Consider the following 26,490-nt stretch of genomic DNA (forward strand, 5'->3'; position numbering starts at 1 on the left):
CTGCTAACAGGTGAATGTTGAAGCTGTATGAATTAAATACAAGCCAGGGAGAGACAGCCAAACCACACGTGCAGACACTCCGTTATTCTGAAATTTTCTTATCAAAATTTTTTTTAAAAGGGGTTATTGTGACCATTAATCTTGATTTGTCAACCTCACTGGATTAAGGCACGCCTAGCAGATTCCTAGCGTGCCTGGTTGTGTGCAGCTGGGCGAGTCCTGGAGGTGAGGTGCTGGGGTCGCGTGTGTCTTGGCCCCTTCCTCCGTGGCACGCTTCCCTGCTCTGCTTTCTGAAGGCCGCCAGGTGAGCAGCCCTGTTTCAGCACACACTTCCACCATGGTGTTCCCGCCTTGGAGCAGCTGATCATGGACTGAACCCCAAACTGCTAAATCCAACCTCTCCTACGTTAAGCTGTGGCTCTCAGATATTTTGTCCCAGTGATGGGACATTAACTGATACAGGAATAGGATTAATTGAAAAGGAAATTATGTATGCATGTATATACAGGATAGCTAACACAGCTGTACTACTGACTTCTATTGCTTTACTGAAAGGAAATGATTAATTATTTGATCAATCTTGCATGTCTCTATCTGTTTTCCTGAGAAGCCACTTTGAAGATATCAATACGCAACACAACAAGCATTGCTACTTTCCTACCACTTTCTCTGTAACTGTGTATTGCTTGTATTGTTCTCATGCTATTTTGTAAACGGATGTCTGCTTGTTAATATGTCTTCCTTCTTTCATTTTTAAAATAAATTAATAAAAGAGAAAGTGAAAGAAAAAGTTTCTGCCTACACCAAATTATACTTTGGAAGATATTGACAAAATAGAATAACTCCCTAATATTTTCACATAAGAGATGGATTTACAGGGTATATAATTGTCACCCCTTGAATTTACTCATCTTGATAGAGTGAGCTGAACATTATTACCAGGAGCTAAAGAATGTGTCCCTACTGGGCGGCGGACTTCTGTTTTATTAGGGCTTGCTGCATATCCTTTGTTATGTAGAGCTTTTGACCTTTCTCCTTTTGCACTCTGTGCTTCTCCCCTTTCTCATCCTCAACTCAGACAGGAAGATGGAGCCTATTCCAGGCAGATACAGGGAAAAAAACCATCAGGAAGAAATGCAGAGCCCTTCCCCGCCCCACCGCATCCAACCCACAACCATCCTGAATCCTCCCGACTGCAGTTCATGCAAGAGCCCTAGGTAACCAAGCGTGTTTATGTGTCCACTCGAGTTTTTTCTCCTGTAGCTGACACACATCTCACATCTGGGCCCTGCCCCAGTCTTCAGGGCTCAGCTGGGAAATTTTCATTCAAGGAAAATAGGAAATTGGAGGAACTGCTGAGCTTGGCAAAGATTCCAAACAATACAGATGATGCGAAATTAAAAGTGTGCTGCTGGTTGAATTTTCAGAGATTCTTTTGAACATCAGGGACAGCTGAGATGTAATCTTATTTCCCGCCTCTCTCTGTAACCAATGGGCTTCCCTGTACAGGGCAGGCGGCTGAGGTCTATGCAGTGAGGAGTGACAGGACAGCAGCTAGAACGTTCTCAGGACCATGTCCAGCACGGTGTGGCCCATCACGGCAGCTGAGGGGTCCGCTGGAAAGGAATGATCAGTCATGGCAATGGTAAGTATTATCACCTATCAAAAATTGAGGTCTAATTAGTTGATGAGGATACTGAGGCTGGGTCAGAAAACTGTCTAAAAGGAAAGGTAGCCGCTGGCATCACCAGCGGCCTCCCACCCACTCTGCTCTGACACTCGTAGGACAGCTGCTATAGGCAGCGCATAAACAGACAGGCACGACTGCTTTCCAAAGCAGCTTTATTTACAGACACTGGGATTCAAATTGTATGTAATTTTCATGCATCACAAAATAATAATCTTTTGGGTGTTTTCAACATTTAAAAATGTGCAGAGCATTCTCTGACGGGCCACACAAAATCAGCTGGTGAGCGGAGGCTGGGAGAGGCAGGCGCCGCCCCACCCGTGCAGGCTCGGAAGCCTGCCAGCCTCCTGGCACCTGTGGGCGCAGAGCCTCTGTGCACCCTGCTTGCCCCGCCCCTCCTTTCCCACCATGTTGCTCACTAAATGAGCCCCGGCCTCCCCCCGCCCAGCTAACCCTTGGAAAATGCAGCCCTCTATCTTTCTCTGCTCCTTCTACACGTCTCTTTTCTGAGTCTCTTGCCAGTTTTATAACACCTGGATATCCTGAAGGGGACCCCCCCCTCCTAATTCTGACGGGTGTCGGTTGGCAAACACAGATGACACAGCTCAGAGCGCACGAGCACACTCAGCCAAACTCACACGCAGCCGCAGACACCTCCCGTGCCGGCCTGCACCTCCTAACCACTGCGTCCCAGCTTGCCCAGCCCGAGACCCTCCTGCCTGCTCCTCAGCGGACCGAGTTCACCCTGAGCCCCAGCTCCCCTCCTCCACTGCAGTGTCTGGGGTCAGAGTTGCCCGTGCCTGCGGAGCTTGGGCAGTGGCCAAGAAATAAGGTACAAAATACCTGCTGCCAGCATTAAGAAAGGAAAGGTTTATTTCGTTCAGTTTGTGCAGATTTAGTCCATAATCAGCTGCTCCAAGGCAGGGTGGCCGGGCACAGGGGCAACGGTTCAAGGCCACAGAAGACAGAAAAAGCAACAAGAGCAAAACGGGGAAGAGCAAGCCTCTTTTCCTCCTCATACGGGAAACAGGCTACCTTCCCGACCCACCCAGGGCGGTGCAGCCCTCACACCATCTCCTGTCCTCCTCTGGCACAGGCTCAGGATGGTACAAACTGAGGAACCTGACTTCCTGCTGAGTCACTCAGTTAACCTTCTAAACATCTCAAGTGGACACAATGTCTCAACCATAACACAGATGTTTTCCCAAATCTGAGCAAAGTCCCTAAATGCACGTGGCACTCCCAATGAGTGGTGAAGATGAGACAAACTTAGCTAAAGTAGCAACAAAAGTGTTTGCTCCACTCTGTTAGGGTATCTTCCTTTTCTTTCTATACGAATATTTCAGAATTTTTGTCAGATGAAGCCGCATCCAGGAAGCGCCAGGGCGGACACTCACCGTGGAGAGGTGTCAGGCAGTGCGAGGAAACCGCGGCTGGTTCCTGAGTTCTGCAATACCGCCGATGCTCGTCGTGAACAGTAATTTTATACCCAACTCTCCGCTGAAAACTCTGCGTCCCTACTTAAGGGCCTGGTCTCCAGCTGTGCACGTGCAGCGGCCGGACTCTGCCTCTCCGTCCCCACCCCCGCCGCCGGCCGCCGGCCAGGCGGAGAACCAGTCTCTGCCCGTGTGTGCAGCCTGGGCCTCCGACCTGGGTCCCTGCCTGGCGCTCGGCAGCTCGGCTGCGCTGCCCGGAGCAGCTCCTCGGCCGCCCGCGGGCGCCCGGGCCTGAGCGCTGGGCAGGTCACCTCTCCCCTGCGCCCCGCAGCCTCCGCGGCCCCGGGCCGCTTTGTGCTGCCCAGCCCCGAGCATCGGGAGCGGATGCGGGGGCCACCACCTGCCTGCCGGCCTCGTCCTGCTGCCAGCCACGCCCGGGACACTGGCGATCCTCTCGCGGCTCTGCGGGCCTCGAAAGGCCGTGCATGGGCAGCGGAGCCGCCTGCAGACCCCCGCCCTCCCGACCCGCCCTGCAGGTCAGCTTCAGGGGGCCCGGGGTGTTTACCCAGGGGGCCTCCCGCAGCCCTCAGCGGTGCTGTAAAATCTGCTCTCGGGGTAAGTCTCTTTCTGCTGGGGATGTTCCCTTCTCCAGCTGACCCCGCTCAGAGCACGCCTCTCGGCAACACAGACTCAAGGGCGCGGGATTTCTCAGCCAGAAATCCCGTCCCATCCCGCCTTCCACCTCGGGGACTCGTCCACACGTCTCCGGGTCCCTCCAGCGGTCCAGCCTCCTCCGCCCAGGAGGCTGCTGCCTGAGCGGCACTTTCTTGAACTTATGTCACACCTTTGCTTCTCTTGTCCTTACTCAGGTATCTTCCTAGGCCAATGGTAGTTTTTCTACTACACTGTGGCCTTGAAAACGCGGTTCATCATTCCTCTGTGAAGCTCGCACGAGTCCCACCAAAGAACCGTTTATTCCTCTTTAATCCCAGAGCGTTGGCCAGTACTGTGTGAACTTCTCTGAGGCCTCCTACTCCTTAAGAGTGAGTCTCGGTTACTGTTACGCGTGTGTGTGATCAGCTCATTAGAGTATAAGCCTTAGAGAGCAAGCGTCAACATTCAACTTCCAATACTTCCGTTACCTGCCACAGTAATTTATGCGAATTAACATGTGAATATGTAGGGAAAGAACAAATGCGCAAAGAAAAAGATACACAGAAGGATTCAAAAATGCTGATTATCATATTTGTTTTTGTCCAACATTGACTGTGTCAAAAAGGGTATATAATCTCAGGGAAAAAAAGAGCTAAAAAATTACCAACTTTATGAATAACTTATTAATTTCTTTATTTTGAGGCAAGATCTAGCTGTGTAGCCCAGGCTGGCCTCCAACTTTCATCGATCCTCCTGCCTCAGCCTCCTAAGTGCTGTGATTATAGGTGGGTACCACCATGCCCAGCTTACTAGTAATTTATTTGATACTTGCACCTTAAGATAATTTGCTGGGTAAATTTTCTGCAGTCACCTGAGAAAGTGAAATGTTGGCTCTGCCTCCTGCACTGCCCTCTCCCTGGCCCCTCAGCCACCTGTGAGTCTCTGCAGCTCTCTTGAAGGCGTTTTCTCCAGTAAGATTCTTTGATCTTGACTGCAAACAGTATTTTACTGTGATGTACTGCTAAACTGTCTGGAAAGCACAGGGCTTTGATGTCCAGCACGTATCAGTTTATGTGATACAAATCTCCATTCATGCACTTGGGAGGGGGCTTGTTTAACAAGCAGCTCGGTCCTTGGGGGTGGGTGGAGCCTCCAGTTTTCATTCGATGTGTGGCACCCCACTCCCAGGGCCATTCTGGAGCGCCAGCTTCCCCGTGCAAGTGTCAGCTGAGATGTGCGGTGTTCAGCACAGCCCACAGGACCCTTGGCCTGGCACTGTGCTTGTTTCTGTCCTGGGGTCACCCCGGCATCAGTCCAAGCGTGGCTGGGTCTGACCACATCCACAGCGACCGCCCACGGCCTGAGAGGAGCTCCCAGAACAGCGCAGAAGCCTGGTCCCAGCCCCAGCCCCAGCCACAAGCTCTAGCTTGACCACAGGCGGCCCTCCTCATCCCCCAGCGCAGCTTGCGAACCCTTCCTCCTGCTCCTCACGCCTGCCGCATAGCCCTCGCCCTGCGGGTGCACCTTCCTGTGTATCTGGGCAGCTGCCCAGCAGGTGGAAAGGACGCATCTTCCCAAGTTTGGCTCCAGCATCAAAGGCTGCGTCTTCTCTGTGGCGTGCACGCCTCTCCTCGTACATCAGAACAGAGCCCGTCTGCGGTGCTCCCTCCGCAGGGAGCACACCCTTCCCCTCCTCCTAGCAGCCATGCAGCCCATCCTTGCAACCCCTCCCTTTCCTAGCAGCCTGGAAATATGTTCAAATTTGTCTCACTCAATAATGAAAGATTCCTACCCAGTTAGGGAGCAAAGGCAAATTCTCTTTATACAGCAAAACCTTGCTCTTGCTCATTCTTGCTTTCTCTTTTCTAGTTCAAGTTCCCTCAAAGAATAGTCTTATTTTTTGGCCCACTTTCACTTTTTACAGGTTATTCTTATAAAATTAGTACTTCTTTTTGTTTTTTGAGACAGGGTCTTGCTATGTAGTTCAGGCTGGCCTTGAACTCTCTACATAGCGCAGGCCAGCCTTGCAGTGAACTTGCAGTGATCCTCCTGCCTCAGCTTCTGAAGTACTGGGATTACAGGTGTGCACTACCATACTTGGCTAGTACAAATTTAATATCAAAAAAGGTTAAATTTTATTATAAAGTCAAATACAAAAATGTACTGGAAAAGCTGGGTGTGGTGGTGCACGCCTGTAATCCCAGCACTCAGGAGGCTGAGGGAGGAGGATCGTTGTGAGTTCGAGGCCAGCCTGGGTTACAAAGTGAGCTCAAGGCCAGCCTGAACTACATAGTGACACCCTGCCTTTAAAAGATGAAAAAGAAATGTACTGGTAAAATATCAGCTTTAATTCTTAATTCTAGCAGTGGCTGCAACACTGCATGTTACCACGTTTCCTTCTAGGATTTCTTCCTATACCTGTGCATGCATGCACATGTGTGTGTTTGTGTGCGTCTGTGTGTACAGGGTTTATATTGTGTTTGTATGTATATCCAGAGCTGGAGTGAGATTCTAGAATTGTATTGCTTTCTTTTCCGTTCATCATTCTATTATAGGCATACATGAACTCTCCTTTACCACCTGGCTTTGTAACAATTTCATTCTATTTTACTGAACAAAAGAACCTTAGTTCATTCAAGTGTCCACATCTGCCACTCATGAAATCAGGGTTCCACTCAGTGCTGCACTGGGCAGTGAAGGCCCTACTGGGACCCTTTCTTTCCCATCCTGTTTGAACTCTGTCCGGACAGTTGGCCTATGTTATCCCTTTCCTGACATTGTGCACCTTAGCTTTTCTTAAGCTTTGTTGGAGAATCATCTTCGGTGGAGCAGCTTTCTCCACTGGTGCGCATGTACTTTAGGGTCATGCCACATCTGGTCCAGACCTCTGAAAATGACATGGAAGGGACTGTATAGCCCGAGGGATGGTATCAGTTTCAATAGTTAAGTAATAACCTGGGCCTCCAAGGTGGAGGAGGCAGGTGTTATACTCAATGCATTTGGCTAAGCAAACAGCTTTACCAGCGAAAGTTAGGAGACCGTGCAAACTCCTGCCAAATCATCTACTTAGCAAGGTGAACTTGGAAGAAATGTTTCTTTTGCTGACCCTGTGCCACAAGGAGTTATTTGATTTACAAAGTGAATTTATGACAACCATATTGCCACTGAAACCTGAAATGCACCAAAATCAATCTGCTGTCTCCTCTCTCAGTCAGGGTGAAGTCAAGGAGCTTGCTATCACACTTTCCCCAGTGGCTTTGATGGTGATATTAATCATGTAGCCATGATTTCTTTCTCAGAGGTAGAAAGGGACCGGGGAGCCCCATGGCTGGCTTATTCTCCACAGTGTACAGGGTAGAATGTCAGAATCAAAACCATCTAACACAGAATGCTTTGTGTCATAGGCAGACTTGCAAGACAAGGTTCTAAGAACAAAACTGGTCTGGTCTTTGGTCCTAACAGTATTTTACGGAATGGTTAGGGCATATTCTTTGCTCCCTGGTCAGACCAGAGGGATCTGTCTCACAAGACTTGCTGGCTGTGGCCTGGGCATGCTGTAAGCAGAGCAGGAGGCACATAGCCTCACACGTCACATAACTTCAGGACTTCCACACGTTGGTTTCCCAAGTTTTAATCTCCCTTGATCTTCATCCTAAGCTTCATAAACTTATAGAGTGAAAATTATCATCAGGGAACAGATGAGAAACAGGTTTGGATGACTGAATTGTCACTAAGTTACACTAGAAACGTAGGCTCCGGAGGAGCCCAAGTTGCTCTGTTAGGAGGGTTCCTTCTGATCTGTTGGGGAGCAGTGATGCCTTTTTCATCATTCTTTCCTGTTCAGCTCACACACGTTCTCTCTTACGTGAGCAGCACTAAACACACCAGCACACTTTTCCCTAACTAGGTTTCCATCTTTCCCTTGGTGTGCTTAGCCATTCTATTGTAGGTCACACACTCCGCTGTCAATAATAAAATCTACGCAGTAAACTAATCTGGAGGTGCAGTGGGGAGAGTGGTCATGGTGTCCTGGAACCCACATTCCTACAACAGATCTTACTTTCCTCCATGAAATTAGAAAGAGAGAATATGAAACTCACAGAGTTACTAACAGCATTGCTGCCCTAGCCGGAGACTGGGGGTCATCCCAGTTGCCTCTGTCCTTTCAAGTGCTCGTCCCCAGTGACACAGAGCTGTTGGGCCGCTGACTTTGTGTCCTGAAAATTTCAGTAACCTGCACTTCTTCTCCATCCCCATCGCTCTTATGGTTTCACTGGGATCATTCTTCATTTATGTCCTATTAACAGTGTTTTCAATTTTAGTTTTTATTGCACTTGTAGAGAATGAGTTTCAGTGATAGATGCAAGAGATAAAGCTTCAAGACTTCTTGGGAGTGAATGTGTTCCCGATGCCTTTGAATGCTTCAGCTAAGCAGCCTTAGTTAGGTACAGGTCTTAGGCTTCTTATGTACCAGCTATGCTGTTATCCATCAGTACCAGAGGAAACCAGTACTAGTACCAATGAGAAGGCAAATGGAGCCCAAGGGTCTCCCAAGGGGCAGCCAGCCCCATAGGTACCAGGGTACTGGGTCTGAAATGATGGATCCTTGCTCATCCCCTTGGAGAATTTCCCATAAATCCCAGTATGCTCTTACAAACCGTGTTGTCTCCGTCAGAAAAGGTCACTCTAGATATGGAGATTAAATCTAATGAAGATTTCTGTTGACCCTCAAAGTTATTTTGCTGGAAGTATTTCAAATGCACTTTGACCTGCAGTTCATTATTGTGAGAGATGTTTCCTGAGATGTGTCTCCTCCAAGGTAATTGCAGAATGTCTGGAGTCCAAATCTCCTTGAAAATGTAAGTTCCATGAACTACTAGGAAGTGTACAGTTCAAAATATTACATGGGTCTGGGCTATCGCTTGAGAGGTAGAACACCTGCTTAGCCTGTATGAAGCTTTGCTTTGATTCACTAGCACAGGAAAACAAGGACAATAAAAAATAAAGTTTATACTTACACCAAAGTTGGTTGCGGCAAATCGATCAGAAGCGGACACTTGCACATTTGTGGACACAGTCGTGTGTGCGTAGAAGGCGTTTATGTTGGCCAGCAAGGTGCTCATAACGGCAGGCACGCCGGCGCACATGTACTTGGAGGACAGGCATGAAAAGTGCCTGCAAGACAGGAACATCAGGGCTTTTAAGAGAGAAAGTGATGGACTCACCTGTCAGTACCTGGTAGCAGGTTAGTCATCCCTCACCTGCATGCCCCAAAAGGGGAGGAAACTCCCTCGATCTCCAGTTAAGGAAGAAAACAGTTCCAGCCTTGTGAACATTTCTCATTCACAAGTGAGACCCAGCTTGAGTCACTCGCTCAGGCCGCGGGGAAATCAGTTCCTCTGTGAGGGCTGGGGCTCCGGGCCTGCACGGAGGGAGCCACTTCCAGGGAGCTGGAGCACTATGAGAAGGGACACGGCCGCGAAGTCCCCCTGCCCCTCACTCATCCAGCTCCCAAACTGCTGGGTTTGTATTCTGCTCTGGCTGAAGTAGCCGGGGACCTCCTGTCACACGCACTGAGCTCGCAACTTCCCTTTTGACTGGAGCTGGGTGTGAGAGCTCTCCTCAGAAAAGAAGTGCTTGTGCAAGCAACTTTTCCACAGAGCACTTTGCTACACATCGGATTTAATTAGACAAACCGGGGTATCAAGGACAGATTCCATTACGCTTTAAGACCATTTCTTTTAAACCTCGAAGAATGCTATCATCTGTAACCATCACAAGCACTGGCCCGTTCCATTCCTTCACTTTTAAGCAAACCAGTTTCATTTGTACAATAACAAAAGATAACAAAGGATTTGGAAATTGAAAGCCAGGCTTACAATAAGAGTGGAAGATAAAACCTGCAAGGAGGAAAGGACTGTCTGGTATTAAATCTGTTCTTGTTTTGCTCCCAGGTCCTCATACTTCACCTTCCCCTTGGGGACTTGTTCATTTTGCATCATCAAACACCAGTGTGGGGTGCACAGATGTGAACAAATGCCCTGAATGTCACCCCCAAAAGAAGGTCGCTCGGATTTTCATGATTTCAGCTGGTGAAGAAGTAGGTTCAGTCTCTAAAGCAAGGGTCTCTGAGAGTTGAAAGTTAACACTTCATGCCATGAGCACCCACGGCTTAGGCAATTTAGCCTCGGAATCAGACTATGTGATGACTGCCTCTTTAAGGTAAATAAAGCACATTTTGACTTCATTACATGTTACAAGTATTATAATTGATTAATATCCATTAAGAATGCCACAGATGTTATGTGGTTATTTTAAAAAGAAACTTAAAACCTCTAGAGCTATGCCATCACATTTCTAATTTTTTATCCATCCTTGTGTAGTTGGGTTTGTCAGAGACTCCAGTCACGCCTCTGTGACAGGGAAGGCCCGAACAGCAGGGTGTGGGAGACGGCAAGAAGAAAGCCTGCAGCCGAGGAGAGAGAGGCACAGTAACATCGGGGGCGGCTGTGACTGCTGATGCTTGCAGGCTGGGCGTTCGTCATCCTGGACCACCCTGTCCGCGGACCACACTGTGCATGGGAAGCGACACCGTGGTCTTCACCCTGAGTCACTCTGTTCTTGGTTTGAAAGGCTGAAGTCCTCAGTGTGGCTGGGACCCTGAGTCTGGACCTCTTTCAGCTGCCTCCTGGGAGTGCTGGGGCTGACTGCAGCAGCACTAGCTTAGTGCCTACTTCAGATATAAACGTTGGAAAAACACAGAACACACAGTTCAAGGCACTCATGGGGCAGTTTCTGCAATGAAATGGATTTATGTTGAAAACAGTAGTTGTCAAACACCGCTCACTACCTCTTAGACCTCAGGAAGATGATTGCAATGTGGGAGACAGGAGGCAGAGGCCGAGGCAGGGGCTGAGGCGGTGAGGCAGAGATGGATACAGAGAATCAGCTTTGCTTATTTTAACGCCCTGAAATAAATAGGTTGAGGCAATATCTTTACTAAATGTTGCTTTCCCAGTTTCTTAAACCAACAGGTAAAATTATGGTATTCCTTGTGTAGGATTCAATATCTGAAGTATAAATACATTGATAATGAAAATGTTCCAAGAAATTACAGCTTTGGGATCCCAGAGAAATATGTCACAACCAAGAGGAGAGGTTTCGCAAATAATTTACAGGTAACACATGGAAATTGATGGATGATATAGGGAAAGCCATATGGATAAGTGCGATGTTCAATTACATGGTTTAGTATAACCTTGGCTACACATTTATCAGTAATGTTAATATTAATATGCATAGAAGACTTTGAAAAACAATGAAGTTAAGCTTTCAACACTCTTCTAATTTTTCTTTTAAAAATAATTTCAATTTGGAGCTAAATAATGGTTATAGTAGTTCTCTTATTAAATGTTTGAATTAGAATTGATTCTAACGGTTTCCAATTAACTTTTAATCCATTTTTTAAAATATTAAAGCCATTTGGCCAGAGTAATCTCCCTTCATTCACTGAATATTAACTATGATTTTTGGCAGTTTTTGCAGTACAATCACAAAAAACAAAACAAACAGAAGAAAAAAACCTAAAACACAGAGTCGTGTCCCCAGAAGTTGGTTCATGAAACGTGTCTGAGCAGCCGACACTGCATTAGGCCCTGGGTACACAGAATCTGCTCACACACTGGTGGGGCAGTCAGGCATGCCATACTTTTAATACAACTCTTCATGTAAGAAAGTTATAGAAAAGGCACAGCAGAGTGCAAGGAAGGTGTCGAGTCTTGTGTGCCACAGCCTGGGGAAGCCAGGCTGGGCTAAGAGCTGGGGGGAGACTGGGAGAGCCAGACCGAGCACAGGGCTGGGTGTCTGGACAAAGCACACCGTCCAGAGGAACGGGTTTCATGGACCAAGGCACAGAAGAGATGGGTGCACGTATGCAGTGGACTTTATTCACTTTAGGCTGGTGGAGCTCAGATTTCTAAGAGAACATTTTGGGCCTGGCTGGTGAGATCAGGTTGGGCCTGCACAGAGAGGCAAGCCGGACCTTCTAGAGGTCAAAATGCACAAAACTCAATGCTCTGCAGAGTAAATATAAGTAAAATATTAGCTCTAAGAAGCTCTAGCCCTTTTCCCTGGAGTAAGAGGCAACATCCCAGAGCTATATTTTGAGTAGATTGCTTGGGGTGCGAGGAGATTTTAGGAGGATCTGTTTCAGGAAGGAGGGAGAAGGGTTGCTTAGGTGCTGGGAGGATGAGATGATGGCATCTGAGCTGGGCAGGAGTGGACCTGAGAAATCCGAAGGAGAAATTGTCAGCACATGGAGCTGCTGGGGGGCGGGGGAGAAAGGCTGAGTCCAGGCTGCTGGTGTGAGTGATTCTGTCAAGAGGATTGAAGACCCAAAGGTGAGGGAACCTGACGTGGGGTGCTGCGTCTGGCCAAGCCTGAGCTGAGGGACTTGGGAGTTGGAGCAGGATGCTGCTATCTGGAGGAGGCCTGCACTGGACACTGGCATTGCGATCATCTGCATGAAATGTGCAAGAGAGAAAGATCAGGCAGGAGACCATACAGAATGGGAGAAGTGCTGGGTGATGGAATCAGGGAGTCAGCAACAGAAAAGCACTGGGGGAAGAAGGAAGTAAACTCTATGGCTGAGACCACGTTAGCAAGAAAGGCAAAAGGAAGGACACTAGAACGTGAAGAATGAGGGGCTTGAAAGGGAAGGATGACTGGTCATAAAGTAAGGATTTTATAAAACGGGCAGAACATAAGCTACGGGACTTGAGAATGAAAATCATGTGCCCTCAGCAGGCCCGAGTCTGAGGAGTGGTGGGAGTTTACACCAGGAGGAAGTCACACAGGGAGGGAGGAGAGAACCCGCGGAGGCAGGTCAAGGCCCGCTGTGCTGGCCCCCGCTAAGAGCTTTGACTTTCTCGCGTGGACTGTGTGGCGACACCAGGGACTTCTGGTGTCAGCCGATGAGCCCTGCAAAATGGTTTGAAATGAGTAGGTTTGGGGAGCCAAAAGACTACTTAGCAGGAGCAAGGAAACTTGGCAGTTCTGCCTGGTTTCTGACACGGCTTCATCACACACCACAGAAAGAAGGAAACACTACATTGAGGCTGAGGATCATCCAACAACCCAAGAGTGGCCCTGTCTGATTCCGATCTCCAAAACAGGAAACAAGCATTTTTCTAAATCGTGATTCCTCACAAGACCCTTTGAGACCTGACTTTAGAACACTGTAACTGGAGATTCGTACAATCTCAAAACACAAAAAGCTGGTGTGAAAGCTGTTTCCCACACAATGCATGTGACTAAGTTACCTCTGGAATTCTAGATTTTTTCCTTAAATGCCTGGTTTTGCTTGTTATGTTTGCCTTCCTGATGCTCTTTAGGCCTCACAGCCCTCCTTGCATTTGCTATAATTCTCTACTTTCTTTCCTAAGATCGCAGAGCAAACAAGGTGCTCAGAACTGGATTCAGTTCAAGTGAGTTCTGAGCCATCTCTCCCAACCACTAGAGACGCTCCTCTCAATTTTCCTTATGGGTGCCAGGGGATATTCGGATGCATGTAATGTTTCAATCAGGTCGAGCATATCTATCTTCTCAAGTGTTTATCATTTTTTATGACAAAAACTTTCAAAGTTCTTTCTTCCACATTTTCAAATTACCATACAGTTCTCATGACTTAAGGTCATCTCACTGTGCAGCAGCAACAGGACCCCTCATCCTCTCAACTGCGATTAGTGCCAACTGACCCGCCTTTCTCCACACCCTGCCTCTTCCCACCCTCTGCTGACCACTGTTCTCCTCTAACTTCCATGAAATCAGCATTTTCAGATTCCATACACAACTGAGGACACATGGCACTTGATTATCTATGCACTTGATTATCTATGCCTGACTTATTTCATTTAACATACAGACATACAGTTCCACCTACCAATGTCACAAATAACAAAATTTCATTGTTTCATGGCTGCATAATATCCCATGATATCTAGGTATCACATTTCCCTCATTCATCTGTCCATTGTTGGACACTTCGGTCATTTCCATTTCGTGGCCATCGTGAGAAGAGCTGCAACAAACACAGGAGTCCACTAACACAGTGATTTCGTTCCCTTTTCACATTTACCCAAGCTTGGGACTGCTGGGTCATACAGGAGCTCATTTTTAATTTTGAGGAGCCTCCATATTGTTTTCTACCATGGTTACACTAACCTGCATTCCTTCTTTAACTGACAAATTGGAATTACATATTTATAGTGCTTAACATGTAGTTTTGAAAAAATACATAACTCTATACTAGGCACACACTTTGGAATCTAATTCAAGATGGTATGTTCACAATGCTCTTTTTTTAGCCATTTTCCAGAATATGCTAAGTCACCACTGACCAAAGCCACCATGTCCTGCCCAGGTCTCCTGCACCTGTTTTCTTGTTCATCCTGGAACCAGTGTGAGCATGGTGACCCTGTTCTGCTCTCTGCTTCCATGGGTCCCATACTTTAGTCTCCATACATGAACAAGCATGTAAGGTGCTTGTCTTTCTGTGTCTGGCTAATTCTACCTGTTTCACTCTGCTGGGTTCACCTATGCTGTCATAAATTAATTTTCTTCTTTTTAAAAGCCAAATAATGGTACATCATAAATACATGTATTACATTTTCTCTATCCCTTCATCCATTGGTAGATATAGACTGATATATATATATATATATATATATATACACACACACACACACACACACATATACATATATATATATATATATTGTGGTAATGGGTATTGAACCCAGGACCTTCATACTGAGCTACATCTCCAGTCCTTTTTACTTTATTTTGAGACAGTTTCATCAAGTCACTAAAGTGCCCAGGCTGGGCTTGCACTTGGGATTCTCCTGCCTTAGCCTTCCAGAGTGCTGGGATTACAGACCTGGATGATTCTGCATCTAGGTTATTGTAAACAAAGCCGCAGTGAACACACTGACTTCACACCTCAGGACCACTGCCTCCTGTCTCTCCCGTGTTGCCTGTGTCCCTCTTTCTTCTGGGCTATGTTTGGTTTGTGATTTGTTGTCTTCTTTTCCCATCCGTTGAAGCAGAGTGATCTCCTTCACACAGGAACTGGTCAGTAACTTTCTCTTGATGAAACAAAGCAGCCTGCGACACAGGCATTTATGTGAGTTAAAGGCTGCGGGACTCACAGCGCCCAGTTACCCGCGGACATTGGAGGGCTCAGCAGGCGACGCCGGGGGATGGGGGCGGCCTGGAAGGTGGACGGGGCTCCAGCTGTCCCGAGTGCGGGGCGCGGCCTGTGAGATACTCCGCAGTCTGGCCTGTGCTCTCTGGAGAACTGACGGAAGCCGTTGCTCTTTCTCCTTTCGCTCCCCGAGGGCATTTCTGGCGTGATGGTGGCGTCCGGCTGTGCTGGAGTCGCCCCTCCGAGCTCAGGGAACCAGGAGGGGCGCAAAGTCACAACAGCGCGGGAAGAAGGGGGCCGGGTCCGCGGCGCCCCGGTGTGTGCGAGCTCAGAGCTGTCCTCACTGTGGCGCAGGCGTCTGAATTGAGACGCGTCCTCCCGCTGGACTGGCCGGGTCTGAACTAGATACCAGAGAGGAACGGGGCGGCCTGGGCCTCAGCCAGCGCCTCGGCTGGCGTCCTGTCCCGCCTTCTTCTCTGAGGGCACAGGGCCCAGTGCGCACTGCGGCTGCGCAGCACCGTGAGGCGGGAGGGCTCGGGCGGGAGACCCCGTGGCGCAGCCCCACGTGACTCTCACAGAACCTTCCAGAGCGCCGGGCTCCCTGCCGGAGTCCGAAGCCGGCTCCACAGGACAGAGCGCGGGCAGGGCGGCCTCCAGGGTGCACCGCAGGCGCAGGCAGGCTGAGGACGCCAGGAGCTCCGTGTGATGTCGCTCGGCACTGCGCAGCCCGACGCACGCGCCTGTGCGGCAGGTCAGGAGACTCTGGTGGCCTGCGTGGGCATTGTGCCGCAGAGGTTATGTGATTTTAAAAATATACGCTTTATTTTACAAAATACATCATTAATATGTTTCATTACCCCAATTAGAAAAAAAATGCATGAAATATGTGTTAAATTTTGCTAATGCAATTTGTCCTGTTATTTTGTCTATCATGGATGATTGTAAAATTTCCCTTGTAAAGTTCAGTACTCATAAGAATCAAGGATAATTCACCTTTTTTACTCTTGTCTGGTTGACTAAAGTGGAATTTTCTGTGTGTGTAGGTGTTGCTCTGACAAAATACTTGAGAAAATCACCTCTAGGAGAAAAGTTGATAATGGTTCATGCTTTGTGCTTCGAGAGCCTTCTGTGCACAGCTGTTTGACTCTGTCACTTGGACCAACATGGTGGCCAGGAAGTGAAGGGAGGCCAGCAGGTGTCCCCTGCAAGGGCTCCCCAGGCATCTTCTTCTTCCCAACCCCTCCTAAGGTTCCACTCCTCCCAATGGCACCTTCAACCCTATCCTTTTTCTTTTTTTTTTTTTTGGAAAGGGAAATTGAACTCATGACCTTGCGCTTGCCAGGCAAGCGCTGTGCTGCTGAGCTATATCCCTGGCCCTGACACCATTCTTTAATAGGCCTTGTAGGGACATGGCTTTTTCTGCATTAGGAAACATTTAAGATGTGCACTGTAACAATGTGGGCAAAAAATGCATGTAAAGTATGCATTTAAAGTATGTAATGCATTGAAAGTATGTAACATAAAATATAACCTATAAAAATATTTAAAGCATCATTAAGAATGATTTTGTAAATCACCCAGAAATTACTTTTTTTAAGAAATTATGATCTTGTTAATTTCTAGTTAATAAGCATACAGCTCCCCATATTATAACATTACTACGGCAATCATGCTTATTTAATTTTATAAAAAAAACATTAACAATTAATTTGAACATACTAATGAAATGGTCTGGGTGCAAAACATCTGAAGGCAAGACACAAGAATAGTGTAGATGTGAAATCAAGGCTGATAGAAAAAGACTAGTATTTCTCTTACTACTACATTTAAGTTAATTAGATTTTTACATCAGTTCAATATCAAATTAATATTACCATGGTATTTCTCTTCTTGGCTTATTTGCCAGCAAAACTTTCGTTGTTTGTTAAGAGGGAAAAGGTAGGTGGGAATCTTTAGTACGACCCTCTTAAGTTGAATTTGCCTCAGTGCATCTGAAGACCACAGACATCATACTCCAGAAGTTGCTCTCTCTTAGCAATGATATAAACATGCTCTTCTTAGAAATAACCAGTGATTTGGGATGCAAACAAACTATTGTAATGTCATGATTAAATGTTTAAGTGTTTGATAATGATTTAAAGAAAATAAAACAATGAAAGAACTACAATTTGTAATCCAGTGTAATGAGTAGACGCTTTTTCTGGGTTGGTAAACAATGCCACTCTTTCTCTAAAAACTGTATGTAGGAGGGATTGTAAGGCAGAATCATAGTCCACACTGGACTTGCCTTGTGTATACTGAATTCCTGAATAATAAATGACCAGGGAGTTGACGCCATGAAGGTGGATCCATTCCACACACATTTCTTGGAAGACTGAAGGAAAGAAAGGAGACTCAAATTTCAAAGAAGAAGAATTAATTAAGGTTAGCGGGGTAGCGGCCTTGAAGAAATGCTTAGCAAAGTGGTATTCTGTTTTGCTTTTCACTTTTTTGCTGCGTGAGGGAACCGAGTATGGGTGGCTGACAGTGTTAAAGGCACTGCAGTGTAAAGACTCCTTCTAACCTGAGCTCGCGTCTCTGAACTCAGCCATGCCACTTAGTCCTCCAGAGTCAGTTTCTCCATCTGAGAGGGCTGCTGACCCAACCCAGGACAATGGCCTCTGCACACGGCTCACAGGCTGGTATGACGCTCCTGTGTGTACAGAACTCCTTCCTGGCATCACCAAGTGACACTGCGGAGCCTGGGGTCTGGCATGGGGCTGAGGTGGCGCTGGGTGGGGTTCTCAGTCCCAGGCCTCCTTTCTCCCCCAAAGCTCCTGGCCAGGCTTGGACACAGTCAACAACTAAGCAAACCTGCTTTCAGTTTAACTATTCTCTCCTTATGCGCAGCTGCAGCCAAGGCAAATTTTCTCGTGCTTCTAATCACGTCTGTTAAGACTCATTTCCTTTAAAAAGGCTACCACTCCAATATTACTTAATCTATTCCTAAGGTAGGAACAGGATTACATAACTTCCCCCATTTGAAAAGTACTCTTGCCAAATAACTAGGTCAGACAAACAGTGTTACTGCAATTCCTGGAATTGTTTAACATTCTCCCCCAAGACAAGATTAAAAGTAATGGATTAATAATGTTAAAAGCACTTGACTTCACTTTTGTAAGTAAATGGGGTGAGTTTCAAAACAATTTAACAGATGGAATGCTGGAAAAGCTAGCATAACAAACTCTCCCCAAAATGAGGCTTAAATTGTGAATAATGAAGCATGTGGCTGACAGAAAAACAGACAAATAGGCCAGTGAAAGAGAGCAGGGAGCCCAGAGATAAATCCACACGTTACAGCCAACTGATTCTCAACGAAGTGCCAAAAACACATAAAGAGAAGAAAGTCTTTTCAATAAATATGCCGGGAAAATTGGGTATTCAACATACAGGAGGACGAAGCTGGACCCTGGTCTCACATTACATGCAAAGATCAACTTGAATGGATTAATCCTTCAAATCAAAGACCACAAACTAGGAAACCACTAGAAGAAAACAGAGGAAAAGCTCTGTGACATTGATCTGGCCAATGATTTTTTTTATTGAACCCCCCCAAAACAGGGAACAAAAGCAAAAATAGACAAATAACATTACACTAAACTAAAATTCTTTTGCCTAGCAAAGGATGCAGTAAGTGAAAAGACAGTCTGCAGAACCATAGAATGGGAAAAAAATAACAGCAAAGTGCACATTTCATAAGGTAATAATACAAAAATATATATAAGGAATTCCACTCAGGATAGACACACTGCTCTGCAAGAGAGAGACTGTGAGCGTGCCCCTTTAGGAAAGTCTGGTGAGAGGGTATTGCATTTACAGTAAGCAGGAGGTGCCTTGGAGGACCGGGAAGTTGATTCTTAATGTTCAGGTTATTTACCAGCAAAACAGATTCAGCTTCCTTTGTACGATGGGGAATACACAACAAAAAAGTCAAATGCTGCACAACCAGACTCTCTGACTTAATACACAGCTCCCCTTATTTATTTCTTCTGCAGACCTATCTTCAAAGAAATGGGAATGTACTTAAGAGAAACCAGTCAAACTCTAGTACAAGGAAGTGTCGAGTTGCCTGCGGATTTGGCTAAGTACACAGCATCTTTAAGTAGCAAAAGAAACTGTAATTTATTTTTCTTCAAATGGTTTACCTAGGAATATCTACAAGAATTATGCAGTTTTATTTTTCTTTCCCAAACTTGTGTGTCCTGACTAAATAGATAAGACATCCTTTCTTCCTGGACACAGAGTTCTCAATCTTACCTTGTTAAAAATCAAGAGGAGGTAATTCTGATGTAGCTTGAAATACCTGTTCTATGGTTTTCTGTTAGCTGGTTAATTTTCTGGCTTTTGATTTTTTTTGTTTCCTGAAGTAAGGTTTCAAAATAACAGAAGAATACAGATTCAGTAGTTAACCAGTTTAAAATCAAAGGCAGATTTATTCATTAACTACCCCTTTCCAGTTATTATGGGTCAGCCAGTGACAGGTTAGTGTTGTGGTTTGTGTCTAGATGTCCCCCCCCGCCCCAAAGTCTCATGTGGTCATAGGTGGAGCTTCTGAGAGGTGGCTGGGTCTAGAGCATGTCATGCTGGGATTAAATGTGTGATGCTGGGCTCGAGGGTGTGTGATTACTAAATTAATCCACTGATAGGTTTGGCATAGCTGAGTAGGATTACGGGTGCCTCACCCTGGATGTGAGTGCTACCCATCCTTAGGGGTAGAATATAAGGGACAGAAAGCGGGTCACTGCTTGTCACTTGCTGCTTTTGCTGCTTTCTGCCTCCCATGAACTGTTTCTCCTCTGTGCTGCCCCTCTGCGATGCCATCCTGCCTTGGAGCCAGCCAACTATGAACTGAAAAATCTACGAACTATGAGCTACAGCACCTCTCCTCCTCTAACTCTGGGTGTCAGGTATTTTGTTTCAGCAATGAGAAAAGTAACTATGACAGTTGTGAATCAAGCTGCAGTTAATTGGAGAAGTATCATTTTGAAAACATGATTAAAACTATCTTTGAAAGTCATTATTTCAACTATTCTTCCCAAAATGCCGGCATATGAAACTTCTCCAAATTATTAGAAATGATCAGTGTGATCAATCAACATCAGTAGTGAAACAGATACCTATATCAGTTTAATTAAACATTTCATTTCTACTTTATCTGTTTATCTATTTTCAACTATCAACCTCTTACATCCATAGCTATGCCACTTCAGATAAATATAATAAACAACTACTTCTGAGTCATTCTACCAAATTCAATGCATACCCAAATGCACAAATAATCTAGTACATTGTGTTATCACTGAAATGTATTCATTATGGTTTGTGTCTGAATGTCTCCCCAAAGCCTCGTGCAGCCAGGGGCGGCTTCTAGAGTTATGACTGATTCACGGTGTGAGTGCTACACCTGCCCAGGGCAGGTCATTTGCATACAACATAAGGGAGGGAAAGAAGCTGCTTGCCACTGCTCCTCCTTTTTGCTATCTTCCACCACCATGAACAGTTACTCTCTGCTGTGTGCCACCCTGCCTTGGAGCCAGCTGAGTATGGACTGAAACCTCCACAAATCGTGAGCTAAATAAACCTCTCCTTCCTTTAATTTGAGTGTCAGGTATTTTGTCTCAGCAGTGAGGAAAAAGTAACCAAGACAATTCCCTCCCCTCCAAAACCCAAGGCATTGTTTTTCTCTCTCTGTGTCTCTGTTTTCACTCTGTAGATCAGTGGTTGGCAATCTACAGCCCTTAAGCCAAATCTGGACCACAGCATTTGAGTTTTGAGAGTTTCATGAGAACATAGTCACGTCCACGTGTTTTCTTACATCTACAGCTGCTTGGTACAGACTGCACAGTTGAGCAACTGTGACAGAAGTTAGGGTCACAAAAGGTCCCATACTATGCTACACTGATCTATACTATCTTACCATTTATAGAGAAACATTTTGGCACTGATCCATTTTAGACTATTATCTAGTATGAACAGGGGCTTTGTCAAACCTGAATTTTAGAAAGATGATAAGACCAAATTTACCTGCGTGTCGCTTAAGATCAAATATGTCCCCGCATTTTCATTTATCCTTATTGTTTACTTAAATTGAGAGGCAAGGGAAATGAATGATGCAATAAAATGAAAGAGAGCGAATTCCCTTTCGACTACCGTATTCTTACCAGTTTTCTGTGTTACATGACTGCTTCTCAGAATATAGAAGACAGAAGTGAAGAGACGTGCACCCAGAGAGAGAGCTGGGTGGAGGTTCAGTTTGGTCCTTCTGTCACTGGGTTCTCTCTGAAGGCAGGTGGTTCTGACTGCTCTAACTGGGCTTTACTTGGGTGGAGCAGTTCATTTGCCTTCTATGCTGATCATCCTCGAGTTTTAATTGCAGTTGAACAATACGCTAGGTGTTCACTGAGTTAAGGCGTTTGGCAGAGACAAGCAGATGCAGAGCCCTGCTCCTCTGTTACTGGAAGTTACGGCTCAAGTCACCAGGACAGGGAGCCAGGTGTAGGGGGGTTGGAGTGGGGTGGGGCGCGGCAGGTGGGGGGCTGAGGAACACTGTTCAGTACATCCAGCTTGGGAGGCAGTTTAATTGGGTGGCCTCTAAGGTCTTTTTTGTGTCTGAGGATCTGTATATTTTTATTAGTTAGCATCAGGTCATTCTATAAGCTGAAGAAGTGCACACTTTATCAGGAACTTCAAAAACTCATTTATCCTTAAATCATGCTGCTATAAACTACAACTAGTGATTAAATGTTATGAGCGCTAAACTTTGACAAGAAGCACTGGCCTGGGGCCAGCTGACGTCCATCACCATGACTGGCAAAACTGATTATCTGGGTCAGCATCTCTTCAACCCACATGAAAATATGACCCTGTTAGCCATGCTACAGAAAAGTCCTCTGCTGTATGCATAGAAGTGGTTTGCATGTTGTAGGTGGCACATGCATGAACCAAAGGCTCTTACAAACTTAGACCACATCTCAGAATGCAAACTGAGGGGTGCTAAAGACCCAGGTCTGAGTCCTGATCTTGAGATCCTGAGATCTTGAGATCTTGAGATCTTGAGATCTTGAGATCTTGAGATCTTGAGATCTTGAGAATCCCATGTCCCAGGAAGCCAATTCTGTGACACCATGTTTAGGGCAATATTGTCCCTATCAGTGCTATAGGGATGTTTGTTTTACTGAAACAGCAGTGCTAATGTAAATATAGAAGGAAAGGGGACTCAGTCTAATATTGGGGATGGGAGAGGACAGTAGCTCAGGATGTGTGTAACACTAACCAGCTGTGTGACTATGGCCAAGGCAGGTTCTTGGTGTCCTCAGACATTCATAAGAGGTTAGTTCTCAAACTTCACAGTACAGAATCACTGGGCTCCATCTCAGGGTCAGGCAGAGAATTTGGATTTCTAAGTTTCCAGGTGCTGCTTACCAGGAAAGGGAGTGGGAAGAGGTGGCCTTGAATTCTCAAATCCTTAAGCCTTGGGGAAGGCAGCCAGCATCAAACATGCTCAATAAGATGCAATCATTTTTAATCAAAGTTTCCCTTGCATGAAGATGAATGCTATTTCTTTCTTTAGATTTTGTTTTTGTAGGCTAAGAAGAAATACCTTTAATATTAATCATGGAGCAGTAACTACAATAAGAACTCAGTTCGTGAATGCTTCTGTTTGCAAACAATTCAGTTTGCAAACAAAAGCATTTGGCAAAATTTCGCTTCCATTCTCAAACTGCACATGGGTGAAAACATGACGATGGCCATCTTCCCACACAAACACAAACACAGCCATCGTCCCCCAATCATAAAACAAATGACTGTAAATTTGTAAACCAAGGAATCACTGTTTTGTTGACATTTTGGTATATGGAACTTTCTCTTAAATTCTTTTCAATATGACCTTAATTATATTTATACAATTTTGATACACAGTGAGCTCCAACAACTTTTATTTTATGAACATTTAAGATTGCTGAGTAATAGTCTATGTTATGTTTACTATAATGTAAGTATTTCCACATTGGTGGGTAATTTTTTTGTTGCATTTGTTAGTATAATTTTCAACAACCATCTTTTCTTTTGAAACAGATATGTCCATGATGCCCAGAGTGACACTCCACCCAGCAAGTGTTCTCCAGTACTTACGTCATGGCTTGATAAATGGATTCGATCCCGTACCGCATGGCAAACTCATCGACTATTTCCTGGGAAGCATCATCAAAGAAGACTTTCCAGGCTTCATCTCCTTTGACCTCTGGGATTTTCACGCCACCATTAGATTTCACTTCCGTCAAGTAATGGAAGAGATTCTAGAAGCAAGTGGTTTCCACTGTTCAGTGATTCCTCAGAGTAAGTGAGACATGGTCACCTCTAACTTTCAGCAAAACACGCCTGCAGCACTTTCACTGCTCGTGTTTCCTTAGACCTAAAGCAATGGGACGATCTTGGATCTCAGTGCAGTTCCCTTCACTTATTATGCAAAATCTGCTTTGACTTTTGTCCAGGTTACACAGAGTCAACCGCTCAAATGTTTTATACAGACCCAACCATTTCAGGAGAAAAACTGTTTACATGTAAACATTTTCTGCATTCACGGCTCTGAATAAATTACATTGTCCTGGACAAACAAGGTAATATTGGCTATGATAATACAGAATTTTGTTTCATAAATGATACTAATGGGCTTTAGCTGCAAAGAGGTAAGAGTTAGGGCAATGAAACGAGGTTGAAAATAAATGTTTGAGATTTTTGTAATTAAAAAAATCACTACCCTAAATCTTTTCTTGCTTCTAACAAGTTTGGGAACTGCAGTGTGCATGCAGCCTGGATCAAGCAAAGAAGCTTTCCTTGGATTTCAGCTCTTCTGGATCTTTTTTTTTTTTTTCTGGTTTCTCAACTTTATTAGCCTGGAGCTGTTCCCTGCCAGCCCCAGGGGCTGGTCCCTGGGTACAGGGTGGATCTTGAATCAACAGAAAAGACCAAAAAGTGAAGTGCTATGCTGCTCCTCAAGGGCCTGGTCTTTGCACACACACCAGAGAGCCAGAGTCCCATCAGACCACCCAAGGGATTTCTTATTGGCTTAAAACTGAACCATTTTTTTTGAAGGAATGGTGCTGCTGACCAGACTCTGGTCCTGAAATTAAAATGAGCTCCTACCCCCTGCCACTCACTCTGTAGCATGTGGAACAAGATCTCTCATTTCTTCTATAGTAAAATGGGGTGTGAATATTCATATATACCAAATATTTACAGGCACAACCTTTATAAATATAGATGTATGTGAGAAAAGCAATATGCAAACAAGCAAAGCTATCTTTCAATGCCCTTCTGCTTCCTTTACGAAGGTAATTTCTCCTTATTTCTTTGAATGCATGGAAAAGATCCACCCCTCGCCCCCCATTTCACCTGAGCGACAGAGGAGGAGTGTCATTAGTGTCAAAGAAAGCCTTCTGGGAGCCTCTAAGTAACCTCCCAGGGGCAAAGCACCCATGGAAGCCCACAGTCACTGGTCCGTGTCTCCCTGAGGCGCTGAAGGGACCAGTAAGTTGGGCCTTTCTGTCCTGCCTTGTTTTAACTTTCTGTCCTGCCTTGTTTTAACTCTCTCCTAGGAAGGTTTTCAGGGTCAAGACATTGGATCTCTCCTACCTCAGGGCACTGCCTGCTGCAGCCGGAGTCGGAACTCCAGTACCAGCACCACACATCCAACTGCTCGGTTTTCCCAACTTAGTGCTCTGTTGCGTGATCCACAGTCAGTATCCTTTTTATCCAGGTTTTATTTTTAATAAAATCCAATGTATTTACCTCATGTAAACATGTATATTGTATATGGTATGGAGCAACCTTCTCCTCTCCTTTTATTTCCACATTGATTTTCAGTCGAATGGCCCCAGATACAGCTGATTTATCTGTCCGTTTCTCTGATAAGGCAAATGAGTATGGGTCAGTCATTTCAACAAGACCATATCTCTTGCTCAATTCTCAAACCCTTCAAAAGCCATATGTGGCTAAAACCCACTTTTTCTAGGGCAGATTTGATGAGCAACAGTGATTCTCTGAGACGTGACCTACGTCTTTGCTTGTATCGTTTGTGACTGTGACAATGCCTTATAGATATTTCAAACAGAAAAAGTTAGTCAGAAGAGCTTGCCATTCTAATAGAAATTTCCATGTACTTGATCTGCTTACACAATCAAATTAAATAAATAATTTGGCAATTAAAAGCAAGATAACTGGAGTATAAAATTCACAGAAAAGCATTTTATTTAAAAGCTCTCACTCCTCATTTTCTTCTTCCTGAGCTTGTAAGATGATCCGACACCCTGGTTAATAATGAGAAATCGGTTACTGTGATTTGCAGGAACTGCGTTCTGTAACCTGCACTGATTTGTAAGTGTTGGATTAATCACTTCTTTGGGTGGAACTGATGTGTCACATTTCAGCCAAATATCATGTGCATGAGTGTGCCCAGGATGGACTGAAGGGAAGGCCTAAATTCCTAAATTGACAAAATTCCTCAAGTGTGAAGGCAAGTGGACACTTCACCAATGGATATACCAAGGCAAGCTGGCCCCTTTCACGGGAACAATGGCGTTTAAATAAAGAAGACAGTGTCAGTGCTGGAGACTTCTGTGATTGGCCCTTTTTATATTTATTTATTTATTTATTTATTTATTTTTTGTTTTTCTCCAGTACCAGGAATCGAACTCACGACCTTGTGCTTGCCAGACAGGTGCTTTGCTGCTGAGCTAAATCCCCTGCTATACTTTTAGCCACACGAGGTAGAGCAAAATCAGGAAGGCCACATCCCTGTTTGACGTAGGGTGACTTCCTACCCCTGCTGTGTTGCCGTCCTGCCAGTGAGGGTCCTGCTCCCAGCAGTGCCAGGCTCATGGGAGCTGGTCCTCCTGGGTGAGTGAAAGTTGATGCCCAACAAAACAGAAGCTCACTGAGGGGCAAAGAGCAGAGCAGGCCTGGGATCTTCTTGTCACCCACCGCTGCCCAGGGCTCGGGGGCCTTCCCGGCTCTTTGAGTTTCCATTATCCTTATCCCAACAGGCCTGTGGGAGTGGACTCCGCCTGAACACCCAGAGATTTGGGCCAATCTTACTTGGTTTGAGGGAAGGAGGCGGGCAGGAGGAGGAATGAGACCATGGTATTCAAGAGGCCTGACGAACTGAGAGTTTGCACAGAGCTGAGAAAGCTGAAATACGTTTCCCTCCCTCTCCCGTTTGTCCCCCCCCTCCCCCTTCCCCACCTCCTCTCCTGGAGGTTAGACATCAGCAATGAGGGCGGAAAGGTTCCACCTGCGGGTGACTTAGGATGCTGTGCATCTCTTCCTCTGATAAAGGGGAGTGTCAATATGAAATCGGCCGGGGAACTGTTTCCTAGTAGCACATTCCAGTTCTAGTTGCATGGCAAACTGTACTCATGAATGTCATCAAAAAATTTTGAGGAATTTGTCTTCTGAGCTGTAACTTCACTGCC

General features: G+C 45.7%; 1 protein-coding gene across 2 annotated transcripts in view; it reads right to left on the bottom strand.

The window, feature by feature from the left end:
- Positions 1-26,490, bottom strand: part of Unc13c (unc-13 homolog C (C. elegans)) — a 435,225-nt gene that overhangs the window by 178,780 nt on the left and 229,955 nt on the right. For both annotated transcript variants that reach the window (XM_013510339.1, XM_005376625.2), the window contains 3 exons: positions 24,809-24,924; positions 23,153-23,316; positions 8,796-8,952 (listed from right to left, as the gene is read on the bottom strand). In XM_013510339.1, coding sequence (XP_013365793.1) covers positions 8,796-8,952; positions 23,153-23,316; positions 24,809-24,924 — 437 coding nt within the window. The remainder of the gene's footprint in view (positions 1-8,795; positions 8,953-23,152; positions 23,317-24,808; positions 24,925-26,490) is intronic.

The sequence above is a fragment of the Chinchilla lanigera genome, unplaced genomic scaffold, assembly GCF_000276665.1.
Source record: "Chinchilla lanigera isolate Chin_1 unplaced genomic scaffold, ChiLan1.0 scaffold00008, whole genome shotgun sequence".
Lineage (NCBI taxonomy): Eukaryota > Metazoa > Chordata > Mammalia > Rodentia > Chinchillidae > Chinchilla > Chinchilla lanigera.